We start from the raw sequence: 14637 nt of genomic DNA on the forward strand, positions 1-14637 counted from the left end.
GATTAATTGGATATGCCAACAAAAGCAGAGGCAACAGTAGAAAAAACAGATAAATTGGATTTTATAAAAATTAAAAATTTTTGTTGCATCAAAAGACAGTATCAACAAAGTAAAAGGGCAACCCAAAGAATGGGAGAAAATATTTGCAAATCATATACCTAATAAGGCATTAATATCCAGAATATACAGAGATCCCCTAAAACTCAACAACAACAAAACCATCACCTAATGGGCAAAGGAACTAAATAGGTATTTTTGCAAAGATACACAAATGGCCAATAAGTACATGAAAAGATGCTCAACATCACTTAGGGAAATACAAACCAAAACTACAATGAGATACCACCTCACGCCCATTAGAATGGCTAGTATCATCAACAAAACAAAACAATAAGTGTTGGTGAAGATGTGGAGAAACTAGAATTCTTGTGCACTGTTGGTGGGAATATAAAATGGCATAGCCACTGGGCAAGAAAGTATGGCAGTTCCTAAAAAAACTTAAAAAAGAATAACCATATGATACCCCAAAGAACTGGAAGTAGGAACACAAAAAGATATTTGTACACCCTGTTCATAGCAGCATTATTCACAACAGCTAAAACATTAAAGCATCTCAAGTGTCCATGAACGGATGAATGAACAAAATATGGTGTGTGTATGCATGTGTATGCAATGGAATATTTTCAGCCTTAAGAAGGAAGAAATTCTGACATATGCTACAACATGTATGAACCCTGAAGATATTATGTTACGTGAGTGAAGTAAACCAGTCAGAAAATACAAATGCCGTATAAATTCCACTTATACGGGATACTTAGAAGAGTCAAAATCATAAAGTCAGAAAATACAATGGTGGTTGCTAGGAGCTGGTGGGAAGGGGGATAGGGGAGTTTCTAAATAAAAGGTAGAGTTTCAGTTTTACAAGATGAAAAGCATTCTGGAGATGGATAGTGGTGATAGTAACACATTATGAATATATTTAATACCACTGAGCCGTACCTTTAAAAAATGGTTAAGATGGTAAATTTTGTTATGTGTATTTTACCATAATTGTTTTTAAAAAAGAAAGTGAAATGCTAAAAGTGCCAGCATGGGGCTTAGATGGTGGCATCCTGACTCAACTGATGAACAAACCCCTGTGATTATCTATTTCTTTCTCTTCTTAATTCTGAGAAAAATCACTTCTGTACATTGCTGTTTAAGACCCTTAATGTATGATTTTAACTCACTTCTAATATACTCTGTTTTTAACTTCCTTTACTTTGTATTAAAATAAACATAAAGGTGTACATAATTTTAAAAAATCAAGCCAATTAGTAAAAAACCAACTAGTCTAGCTTTTGTTCCACTTAGGTCATAGTGAGAAAAGGGTGCTACTCTCCTTGACAAGAAAGGTTGGTTATACCTAATTTTTCATTACATTAAAAACAACAACAAAAATCTTTACTTCAGGTAAGTCAAAACTAAGAGAGAATAGCAGCATGGCTACCATCCCATAAAAGTATTTCATGTGCTCACAATGCACAGATCTCAAATCTTCTACAAAATGTAAACTAACTTTGATAATCCCTAGAAATTGAAATTATAATGATACAGATTCCAAGTCATAACCAACTGTCCAATAAACACAATTACTTATATATACCATCGCATATCAAAATAATCAAATTCCAAACTGAACTTGTGTCTACACCCTTTCTTCCTGCATGCTCTAGACTAGTCACCCATACCAGCAGCACTGGGAGTAATTCATGAGGTTTTTGTGCCCAATCTTAATCGCCAAGTTCTATCAATGTAACGTGAAATTTTCTCAATCTCCTTTTCTCTTACTCAGCAACCATTAACCTAGAACCTAATTACTTCCTGCATGGAAGTACACAGCAGCCTCTCAATCAGCTTCCTTCACTATAGTCCTGCCATCCTCACTTAGAACCCTCCTCTATGCTGACAAGAGTGTTTTGCTGAAATCTAATTCAGAGAGGTGATTTGAGGTGGGGGAAAAAGCCATGCTGAAAAGTTATAACACATGTTGGCATCTTAAGAAATCTGAGAAGTTGTCCAAGTCAAGAAATAGCAGAAATTAAATCTTCAATTTCATAAATTTATTAGATCATAGAGTCCTTTCTTCACCTTAACCGTATTAATAACCAAAACCAAAGCAAACCAAAAAAAAATTACAGAAATGCTATCATAAAACAAGATTCTGATCATGTCACACTTCTTCCGTTTAACCCCAGCACTCAGGATAAAGCTCACGTTCATCAGAATTAGTACGGCAGACCTGGCCTAACTATAGCAACAGCTCCAGTCCGCCGAGTACCAAATGATGTGTAATTCATGCGTTATCTCCTACAATTTCATGCCTTTGTTCTTTGGCTAATGCAGTTCTCTCCTGAAGTATCCTCTCTTCTCCCAGTCCTTACTTCTCATTCCTTAAGACTCACTGAGCTTAAGTAATATCTTATCCAGAAAACTTGCTTGAACACGTAAGGTTAGATTATATGCCTCTCTTCCATCTTATCAAAACAGCTCATCATATCACTCAACATATTTAACTGAAATTATCTTTTTAAATACTTCTCTCCTTATCAGACTGAGAGTTTCTCCTACTAACTTAGGGTATCAAAACCTGTCTAATTCACCATAATATCCTCAGGATCCAGCTCAGTGCGCCATACTTAGTGGATAAAAAAAATAAAAAAAAGTCTGCTGCATTTAAATTGTTTCCTACTGAAAACTATTGCTTCCTGCTTTTCCGTTTATGTACTTTTACAAGTTAACTATTAAGAGAAGACTTGACCATGACAGCTATACAATTTTATCTAATAAAGCACTAAAATTAGGATATAACTTCGTAATTTGTGAGTCAGTTCCCTTACTTACCTTATGTTCTACAAATGTCCAAAGAACCCTCAACTTTCCACACTAACCCCTAAGAAATTACATAAATGGGTGGGGAAAATAAATCGGAGAGTTTATTTCTTTTGTCACTTGCCTCTAGTTGAAAATGTGAAACTCCATTCATATTTAGCATATTTATTTAAAATTTCAATACTTCTCTTTAACTAGAGGCCACTGGTAAAAGCTATGAAAAAAAATTAACATGTTCATCAGAATTCAAATATAGTTAAATCTACACATTTCAGATTATATAAAAATAGGGTTAAAGCTACTAGGTAAGAAAGGTAGGTGGGTTAAATACAAACATCTAATTTCACTCTCTCCCCAAAACTCACTATCACTATACCTATGTTGTTGTTTTTTTCCTTTCCAATTGATTGATCAATTGATTGACTGATATAAAATACATTATGACCTAATTGGGCTTATTTCAAGAATGCAAGATTGGTTTAACATTAGGAAATCAAAATATAATTTATCCCATTAAGAGATTAAAAAAGAAAAATCATTTCATTATCTTAATATAGAGAATATGTTTGATAAAGTTCAACCTTCATTCAAAACAAACTCTTAGCAAACTAGAAACAGAAATAAAAATAAATTCCATTAATTATTGATATCAGGAACCTAAATAAATGCAGGGATAACCAGCTCTAGATTGTGAACATATCAGTTCTTAATTTGGTGGGTAAATGAAAACCCAATTGTGACTAAAAACTTAAATGATTCTAAGGATTACTTGGAAAAAAACCTGAAATATTTTGGTAAGTGTTGAGTATAATTTCAAAACTATTATTCAGTGAAATCCCAATTCTAAATGAAGGAATTAAAGGTGATTTTATATTTTCTTAACTTGGCTTGTTCTCTCTCTCTCATGGTTGAAAGGCACTTTTAAAATAAACGATGTTATTGAAAAAAAAAGGGGGCAATTAATAGGTCACTGGGTCCAATAGGTCACATTGCTACCTTTTCTACATATCATATAATCTCAATAATGAATTAAATTTCTTTGTTTGAGTGCTGTGATGCCTTTTTATCTATAGCATTGTGGCAAAAATAAGATTACCAAGAAGACAAAAGCATATTTAATCAACCAACTTAAAAGTGGACAAAAATCCAGTACTATGAGTTCTCCAACAAAGACAACAAAGGGAAAATGGTAAGAAAGATAATCCAGTAGGTCAGAAAAGGAGAACTTCCACAGGATTATTACAGTGGATACTGAGGGTCTTTTTCCCCCCTGACATTCTGTTTGTTTAAACCAAATTTACTTTTCTTAACATCTCTATGAAAGAGAAAAAGTTCATTATTCCATATACCTATGAACGGAGGTAAAGGGAAGTCATATGACTTGTTTGAAATTATACAATTAAGTCAATGGCTGAACTGTAAACAGAATGTAGGATACCCAACTGCTAGTCTGCTGCTCTAATGGATCATGCTCCCTGCTATGTAATAGGACTGTTTCCTTTAATTACAAATTCTTCATTCACCATCAGATTATCAGCCAGAGGCTTTATCATTAGTTTTGCTCTTCTTGCATTTATGGCGTTATTCCAAGAATATAAAAGTTCCATGTTAAAAATATAAAGACCACTGCTTACTGTTATCACACCAAATCTGAAAATTCCCACTGCCCTGGCAATACTTCACCAAGCCCACACTGAATGGCACAATTATAGGCAGAACTGCAATATTAACATCCATTTTGGGTTAGTCAGTGACTGGAGAAAAGAAATTTTGATTTTTATAGAATCATTAATATTAGTGCACTTAAAATCTTACATTAGGGAATTCTATGGTCTTATTAATCAACAATATTCACATTATATGACCTGTATGTAAAAGTCTAAAAGATAGCAAGATTGTTAAAGATATATTTTGGAGCATTTGTCATGTTGGAAAGTAGGATAAGATTAAAATCATGGTATACTCTTACATTCTATATTAAAATCTAGGGAAAAAAATGCAATGGAGTAAACAAACTAAATATCTGAAAAGAGGTGTGCAGTCACTTGTCTTTGAGAAGCACTTTGTGTTTCTTTGGCACATATCACAGCAGCAGTAGTAGCAGCAGCCTTGCCCTTGGTGCTGATTTCTTACTACTCTAAATGTCTCCTCTGAGCCAGAATACACTGGCTGTTGCTGATCATGCTGTGAGACACCTGCACTGGCTACTAGGCTTGTCATGACGCACAAAACCCTACCATCTTCAGCTTGACATTGTGCAAGTTATAATTATTCATCCAAATGAATATGTCAGAGCAGCAGCAGCAGACCTCTCATCAGAGCAAAAGAAAAATACATCAAAACATTATCAACCCAGCAGGAAGACAGGGACCATAAGGAAAATTACCCATTTTTAATATGGATGCCACAAAGCCATGTCTATTATTTTACAAAAAGAAAGGAAAATAAAGATCTTCCAAGTTTAAAGTCCAGAAACACTGAATCCAAGGAAAAAAATGTACAAAAGCAGATAAGGAATGTTTGTTTTTAAATCAATTATCTAGAACCTACTAACAGTCTCTTAAATATAAGTTTGCTATTAGACTACAACAGTAACATTTATTTTGCTTAAGAAACGCAATTGTTTAAAAATTGTTTTTAAAAAAATAATTCCCACAAGCAGAATTGTTTCCAACAAGTCAATGGGAAAAGGTCAAAAACGGCAAAGAAGTCTGCTATTGCTTCTTACTTTCAAAACACTCTTATCATGTCTAAAAGACTCAAGAGTTCGTACCCCTGGTAACATCACCAAAATATTTATGACGTATGGCTAGACTTTAAAAGAATAGGTAAATACTATATTTTGAAAATTTTCTAAAGTTTAATGGCATGCATAAAAGGAAAACTGAAATCACCCCTGATCTCCACAAATGAAGATGGCACATCCAAATTCTATGAGCATATACAAAATAGGCAAGTGTAAATGCAGATTTCCTATCTCATACTTAAATACTTAAATAAATATGACAAATAAATATGAAAAAGTATAACTTTTAGAACAAACTATAAGAATATATTTTCAGAACAAGATATGAAAGATTTTTCCATTCAAGACAAAAAAGCAGAAATCACAAGGATGAGACTGATAAATGTGACTACATGAAAGTTAAACTTTTGATTGACAAAATATATTATATACAAAGTTAAAAGACATGTCACAGGGATAAGATACTTAAATCCCAAAATAATCAACAAAGAATTTATATCCAAAATATGTAAGGAATGCTTATAATAAAAGAAAAAAATTAAAGAGGCTAAGGTATAAAGACAATAATAATGATTTATCATTCCTGATAAGAATTAGGGTCACACTAAAATCAGACAAAGATTTGGAAGGGATTTGGAAAAGTAGGAATTACTATGCACTGCTGGATAGAAGTATAAACTTACACAAGCAATTGGCAATGTTTAGTAACCTCAAAATGATACATTTCCCTACAATCCTGCATTTTCACTTCTAGGCATAACCCACACTAAAAGTCTCACATGTTTCCAAAGAAACATGTTAAGATATTAACTGCAGCAAGAAATTTAGTAAGAAAATTGTGAACAACCTTATCAGTATGGCAACAGATACATTAACTGGTAGATTCATATAATAGAATGATATAAAGCACTTAAAATAAATGTACTACACATACATGGATCATTGGTAAACCTCAGAAACAATGTTGTGTAAAAAAAGTGAGACTGCAAAATGTTATAGAATATGGCATAAACAAATGTAGCAAAAATATGCATAGATAGCATATATATCAATTTCAGGGAAGTGGCTACTTCTAGAAAGGAAGAGAGGGGAAGAAAGGAGAAACAGAAAAGAGGGGTAAGTCTTAGTTATTCCAAAAACATTGTATTCCTGAGAGACAGAAACAGGGAGAGAGAGATCTGAAGCAAATGTGACAAAATATTAGCACTTGTCAAATTTGAACTGTGGATAAAAAAAGTGTCCAAATTTCTTTCTGTACTTTGCTAAGAATTTTAGTATATTCTGTAACTTAAAAAATAACTTGTGACATTCCATTTACTACTAATTAAGTCTATTTTCTTGGAGCTAGTACAAAACAGAAAACTTATATGATGCAATTAAGTCTAAAGCTTGAATTTGTAGTATTATAAACACTTACTCCATACTTATATGTGCAAGGCAGTTGAACTAGTGTTAAGTAGGATACAGAATTTTTTTAAAAAGTCTTCAAAGGTTTTCCAGCCTAGCAGAGTCACACACTAACGTTGCTAAGTGGCAAAATAAGGTAAGTGCATTTTTCTGTGGAGATGCAAACCTTGTTCACAGATTAAAATATGGGGAAAACCTGTATGGTTATCTACATTAAAAAAACAAAACTAAGACACATCAAAAACATATTCTTCAACCTTGGGTTTTGATAAGTATTACAGTATAATTTAGGGAGAGCATATCTGGAAAGAGTAATACAATCTAAAGTATAATGTTATCTCCTTATCTCATATAAAACAAAGACTAAGCTTATAGAGCCAAAGAGACAATGTATATTTTTTTAAAAAAGGAAAGCTATACAATTTACACATAATTCCAATTCTTTTTTAAAAAAATCAACAGTATTTCTTATATATTTATAATATATAACAGAATACCAAGAGCAAGTCACATGATTTTTCCTATCCTTTATTTTGCTTTTTTCTCTTTCTATTGAAAGGAGATTTTGTTTGTTTTTAAAGTAGAAAATGAGAAAAATAATTTTTGAATATATATGTATGATTAAAATGACATTTGAGCCTTCACAAGACTATTTAAATCCTGTTAGGCTTTTTTCAAAAAACTTCATATACAGGACAATTACTTTATATAACTGTATTATAAAATATAAGCATACATTTTCACTTGAACCTATCAAAATTTCATAAAAAAAAAAGATAGAAAGCCTCTACTTAGAAAATATTTGTAAAATGTCACTAAGAATTTTTTTCTCTTTGCATAAGAACAGAAACATTCTATTTGCTTTCAACTGACACAATTTACCAGTGAAAACAATTTACAGGTGAAAGAAGGACCATGCCCACCATCATTAGATTGTTCTTATAACTGCTACTATTCTGCCAGATCTTTAGAAATTACACACAAAATGTTGATGATGGTACTACTGATAATCAGACCATTTTATAACTATATAATGCACTTCTAAATACACTATTTTGTTACATACCACCAGTGTATTGAGAAATTCAACTGACAAGAGCAGGAGAAAGAACCTCCTATATTCTTTATTCAAAGTTCAAAGCACATACAAAAAGAAAATTGTCTAAGTTCAAGGATGAATGAAGGAGAAACACTTTAAAACAATAAAAACTGAGTTGAAATGGCAAGGTTTATAGCTTAAGTCATAGCTCATTCTCCTTTGACAAAGATTATTTGATATTATGCCATCAATGTTAAAAGTTTTAGCAATCTGAAAAATTTCACCTAATTTTCCACTTACTGCTCACTGCTTTTTAAGAGTCCTTTAGAATTTAAATTTAAAGCAAAATTTCTGTCAACAGAGCTCCTTCATGTTTACCTAAACTGAAGCATAAAGATCAAAAGGCTGAATGGGGTGTGTGTGTGTGTGTGTGTGTTCAGAGAGAAAAATGAACATTAACTACTAGGAAATATGAAAGCAGCACTCTAGAAGTGCTGTTTATAAACAAATGCTTAAAGAAAACAAAAAGAAAAATCACTCTACAACCTATAATGGCCATTTATAAATAAACAGAATATGCTTTTTTAGCTACTTAAAATAAATTTAAGAATGTACCTGTGGTGTCCAGGAAACAGAAAATGAAACAGGAAAATCCACAAAGCAATCTGGTGATTCTGCAGGGTACTATGTAAAAGCAAAAAAATAGGTTATTTTTACTTCTGTGTGACAATTTCATATGAGGTACTTTAGAAAAACTGATTAGCAAAAGTATAAATGCAAATGTATTATATATAAATATTTTAATTCTACTCATAGAGATGTCAAGAACTGATTAGTAAAGTTATGCTGAAGAGGTACAAAGTTTGGTGATTTGGGGGTAACAATGCAGTCAGTTTTGAGAAAAGAGGAATGAATAAGGTCAGTGGTAGGTCAGCTGCTAATGTGATTTAAGGGGTAAACCAAACTGCACCTCAGTTTCTTACCTATAAATAAAATAAAAGATCAAACTAATTGGTATTAGTTTCCTATCTAAAATTTAATCTCAAAGAGCCTCAGTTACTATAAAGAGGCAGTATCAGAATCAAGAAATACACAAAAATACAAACAATTATCCATTATAAAAAGTATTTTCTAGCCGGGCCAGTGTGCCTTATCAGTTGAGCATTGACCTATGATCCAGAAGATTGAGGTTTGATTTCCAGTCAGGGCACATGCCTGGATTGCAGACTGGATCCCCAGTGCGGGGAGTTCCTCCGCAAGAGGCAATGGATCAATGACTCTCTCATCACTGATGTTTCTATCTCTCTCTTTCCCTCCCCCTTCCTCTCTTTGAAATCAATACATATATTTTTTTTAAAAGTATTTTCCACAATTAAGCAATTACTTTCAATAAGAAGATAAATAAAAAACAAAAAATAAAATGCCTTCTTTATTAAGGAGAAACAAAAGTAATAGTTTTAAGCCAGAAAACATTTTCATGGCTGATAAACAGAAAATCAATTCCTCAACAGTTTTATACAAAAAGTGATAGTCATTAGGACAAAACAGGTTTTTAAGTCAACAAAGACAAAATGCAGTTTTTCTTAAAGTCAATTTTGTTATTAGAAAATTATACTACATGGTTCCTCTAAAAGGCAATTCTCGATTTTTAGTTGCATGTAATTTAAAAAATACTCATTTCTGTCCATTAAAAAGCTAAATTTACTAAAAGAAAATTAGCTTTAGGAAAACTCATTTCTCTCATTTGACAAAATGTTTAAAATAAGTTTTAGGCTCACTTTTTTCAGCTTATTTTTCACTACTTTGCTGAATAAAGCAAAAAGGGGCAAAAATTATCACTATAGTATTTAAAAAACATCAGCCCACTGAAGTCAATGCTCTGAAATGAATTAACATTTAGTTATAATGATCTCTTGAGAAACTTATCGCAGATTCTGACTAATGGTATCTGGCTATGTAGAACTGGTAACACAAAGGCAAATACACAGGAACCTATATAAAAATATAAGTAGGCTCTAATTTGGAAAAAATGAAGAAAGGCCAGGCTGAAATTAAGGAGGGAGCTCTATTTCAAACAATTAAAATATCAGATGATGTATTTAAGAATGTATCTGCTGCAGTCACTGGAACAACAATTTGTATGCCATTTTTATAAGTCATGTGATTATCTCATAGTGACTGCAGCCAGAGACTTGAGCTTTCGCTGGTTTTCAGGCTGCTAACTAATTTGTGTGATCTTGGACAAGTCAGTAAACTTCTGTTTTATAAGTAAAAATGATGAAACTTAACTAAAAGTGTTATAAAATCTCTTTTCCCTCTAAAATGTTAACATTCCATAAAACTAATAATGCACACTTGAAACCTCCATGGATCAAAAATGGAGTATTTAGTCTGCTTTGACATGCTATTTATCTCCCACTGATGCTGAAAATGAACAATATCAACTCTCTAACTTAAACAAATCGTCAATGTGAGTAAGAGTATGAAGTTAATGAAGTGTTTACTGTATTTAGAGTAGATAACCCAAGTAAAGTACCTATGACTTTAGAAGTCATTAAGTACATACAACTCATTATGTTAAAAGAGAATATGATCTTATATTTAAGTAGGACTCAGTACAGTAAATGGTACATATGTACTGACATAGAGACCTAATAGTTGAACAAAAAAGCAAGTTATAAAAAAAATAATATGATCCCACATATATAAATGTAGGATAGTTTCTGAGATAAATATCTTTTAAATATATTTTATGTGTAATTATGCAAACATATAAACATAAACCAGACTGATCTATTTGTAGGTTGCTTTACTATATATCTATGATAAGTTAATGCATATATATATATATATATATATATATATAGTATATGTTAATTACATTCACATTTAAGATCTATTTTATTTATGTAATAAATTTTACATAACTGCACAGAACCTAAAAAGCACAAACTTATATACCTGTGGATAATTTAACATGAATTATGAAGCAGTATCCTAGATATTCATATTCAGAATCATTTGTATTGTAGTACTAACTACAACATGAACAACTAAAAATAATATTGTAAAATAACTACCAAAATTCAGACAGTTTCAGTAAGTAATATAGGTATACATAAAATCACCAGAGACTAATTGCCAAAAGTGTCTTTGTAGAAGTGTAATTGACGATAAAAGCTCCACATAAAGGATATTAATTGAAAAATAAGTACAGTAATTATTTTAAATTAAAATATAGTTTAAAAATTCACTTGAAACCATTCAATTAAGTAACTATAAAATAATACAATTATAAAATTACAAAAGTATATATTTTTGTCACATGCAATATATTTAGACTCTAATATAGTTCTAAGAAAAATTTTAACCCAAACTGTCCTGTGACTGGATCATCTAAGAGGCTCCCCAAGTGAATATATACAAATTGAGGATTACAAATCGGCCATCAGAGACAGAGTGCTCAGCCTCTGATACACATCTGTGAGTTGTTTTTCAAGTAGTTCTGATGTTGGCCAAAACTGAGAAGGCCTACGCTACTTTTTTCAAGGAGAAATGATAATTACATCCCATGGTTCAGGATATATTATAAGTAATGCATAAAAATACACCTATAAAAACAACAAATTTTAACTGTTTCCCTTATCACATTTCTTTTTGATTTATATATTTATTTTTAATAGTGGGTGTCTAGTCAATGCTGGTACTGTTTTCTTTAAGCAGAATTGAAAGTATATATACCAGAATAAAAATACTTATACTATTGTAAAGTGTGCTGCTATGAACATAGGGGTGTATAGATTCTTTCTAACTGGTGTTTCAGGTTTTGGATATTGTATATGTTAATCTATATATGTGTATATTTAGAGTAAACCCTGGAATATTAAAAAAATACTTAAACTAATGAATTTCTTTACAATATATAAAAACAGGTTTATAAATTTACAAAAATAAGTCTGCTTTAAGTTTGTTAAAAAAAAATCAGCTTGACCCTTTATTTAAAATTTAATTTGGATTAAGATTTTGCATTATGTACTTTAACACAGTTTCAGCTATCACTATTTTTAATTGACAATAGGAGACCCAAATATTCCTAGAAAATAAATTATCACATGTAAAAGAGAACTTGGGTCTGCCTCTATGAAAACTAAACTAAATGGACAATTAAAGACTTTAGTAAATCACACCAACATAAGATTCATTCAGTTCCACTCTGTCCTTTCAAAAAGAAAAGAAACAAACATTTTTTTCTTTCTAACTTCTTCCCAACTCAAATAAAGCTCTCTCTTCTCTCTTGCGAGGGCATCCATGATAGTGCTTCATAGCTATCAATACTGCAAAAACTGACATTTAGAAACATTCTCCAGAGAAATATTAAAAGAGTCAGCTTATCTACCTTGTGAAGACATAGGAAAAAGTGAACAGACTAGTAGTACATCCTCACTCTCAATACTACCAATAACATTATTAACTGGAATTAATAATAAAATCTTGAAGGTATAGATATAGGTAGTGTAGGCTTAAAGAATTATCTCTTCAATAACTAGAAATGCTTGCAAAAATTAGGGTATTAAACCAGAATCAAGACAGGATATATTTAAAATCTTTCATTTTGGTCTTCATAGCAGCCAATAATTTTTTATCAATGTACAAATTATAAACAAATAAAGCTTTGAAGGAAATGACAGAATTTTTGCCACTGGCAGTATGTGACCTTTGGAAAGATAAGGAAGATTTCTCCCTGTTCTTAAAGAAAGCACACCTTAAAAAATTTAAAGGGAAAATAATTTTTTTAAACGAAAATATCCATGTAACTTCTTTTACAAATAAGATTTCTAGTACGCTAATTTTTTTAGCACTTCTCACATGAGTCTTAAAATTATACCTAAACATTCTGTGTGTGAGAAAGAGAGAAGGAGTAATTTCTCAACTTGCCTGATACTGAGGCATTGTAAGATACCAACTTTTCTGTGTCACCCAGCACAGCTTTATATATTAATTCTCTCTCATGGAAAGCTTAAATGCCAGGCACATTTTTAAAAGGACAAACACAATTGATCTTTTCATCACTACAATCTTCTGAAATAGAGTTGATTGATGACTCCTGGGAACAATAAAAAAAAGAGATGTACTGGTTTTCTCAAATTCTAATGTTTCCCTAGTGATTACTAAATAAATGATTAATATGCTGTACTTCCTTATTGTACTTATTTCTCAAAATTCCCAATCTAGAACTAAAAAATAAAGATGAAACAGCTATGTTTTGTGCCAATAAATTAATGAGTAGTTACAGATATCTAGCCTGTAAAGGCCCTATAGAGGCAAAATTTTAAAATAACAAAAGTAAAAAAAAATTCAGCCAAAACAAACAATAAAAAATATGCATATGTGTGTGTCTGTTTTGGGGTGGAGGTCAGGAGTGGGTCAGAAATAACTAGAAAGGTAATTCATAGTAAGAGTTGAAGACAAAAGACCTTCAGTAGAACTTTACTTGGGAGAGTGGTAACTTCCAACTCTTTTCAATACTGGATGTTACAAAAATAACATGTTGGTGCTTTGAGGCTGCTGAATCTTATTGCAATACTTCCTTTTTATGAAGTCTATATTTTTATCAGATTTGAATTAAAATAGTGACATGAAATTATATCTAGGCTTTTGAAAACCTGGTGAATTTTCTTTTAGGCTTTCCAAAATAATTTTTTAAAGTACCATATGTATATTTTTTAGAAGCAGCTGGCACCTCATTACATTGAAAACATTTATAGAGGTCATTTCACAGAGTATTTCCTGACCACAATAACAGTTTAACAAAGCACATACCTTTGCCTTCAACTTGAGAGTGATTAGATGCTCTCTACCAGAAGCATCTTCAGCTTTTAACTTGATGGTACTGAAGCAAGAATCCGCATACACAAGTCTGGTGAGTAGAAGAGAATAAATGATCACACTGGGGAGGGCAGGACTGGGGGGAGGGGGAAAGAATGGTAGGATTAGAAATGAAAATATATGCTATATTCCTATTAATCCACTACAAAATTAATCAGAAGGATTTCTGCATGCCAGCCCTTTATGCTGCTATATAGATTTACTGCCGTTAATACACCAGCCTAGTGCTTAATGCAGTCATAGATCTCTGGATTATTTACAATGTGTGTCAAGGCTCATGCTGTGGTCAGTGAGCACTATGTTTCGGTTTTCCATCACTGGAACCTTTGGCACACACAGCATGTTCCTGTCAGCCTCTACTTATGTACACATTAAACTTCCTGTCAAACTCTTTGATCCATTTCTGTAGTTTCATACAGTATGAGACTTTTATGCTTCCTTTATTTGTTTTCTCCGCGATGAACTTTTCCTTTATTATCAATAATGTTACTGTACAAAAATCTGGCTGATATTAGTTCATATACTCAAATTGATGCTCCAAGGAAAATGCTGTATAAGCACAGGTACAGCCTGGTCTCCTAACAATAAATTTTCTTTTTGTGCGATATATAGCTTCTGACACTTAACCTGGGCATGCATTCAAGATGACTAATATTTTAAACATATAGCACAAGCACAGTTGTTTTGG

At 31.8% G+C, this 14637-nt stretch overlaps 1 protein-coding gene across 1 annotated transcript in view; it reads right to left on the reverse strand.

Moving 5' to 3' along the window:
• The window catches only part of FANCL (FA complementation group L), a 46329-nt gene that overhangs the window by 15048 nt on the left and 16644 nt on the right, over nt 1-14637 (reverse strand). Inside the window, exons 6-7 of the mRNA XM_087823580.1 lie at nt 13884-13980; nt 8679-8747 (exon numbers count right to left, since the gene is read on the reverse strand). Of these exons, the coding sequence (XP_087679706.1) occupies nt 8679-8747; nt 13884-13980 (166 nt within the window). The remainder of the gene's footprint in view (nt 1-8678; nt 8748-13883; nt 13981-14637) is intronic.

Source organism: Miniopterus natalensis, chromosome 13, assembly GCF_054644295.1.
Source record: "Miniopterus natalensis isolate mMinNat1 chromosome 13, mMinNat1.hap1, whole genome shotgun sequence".
Taxonomy (NCBI): Eukaryota; Metazoa; Chordata; class Mammalia; order Chiroptera; family Miniopteridae; genus Miniopterus; species Miniopterus natalensis.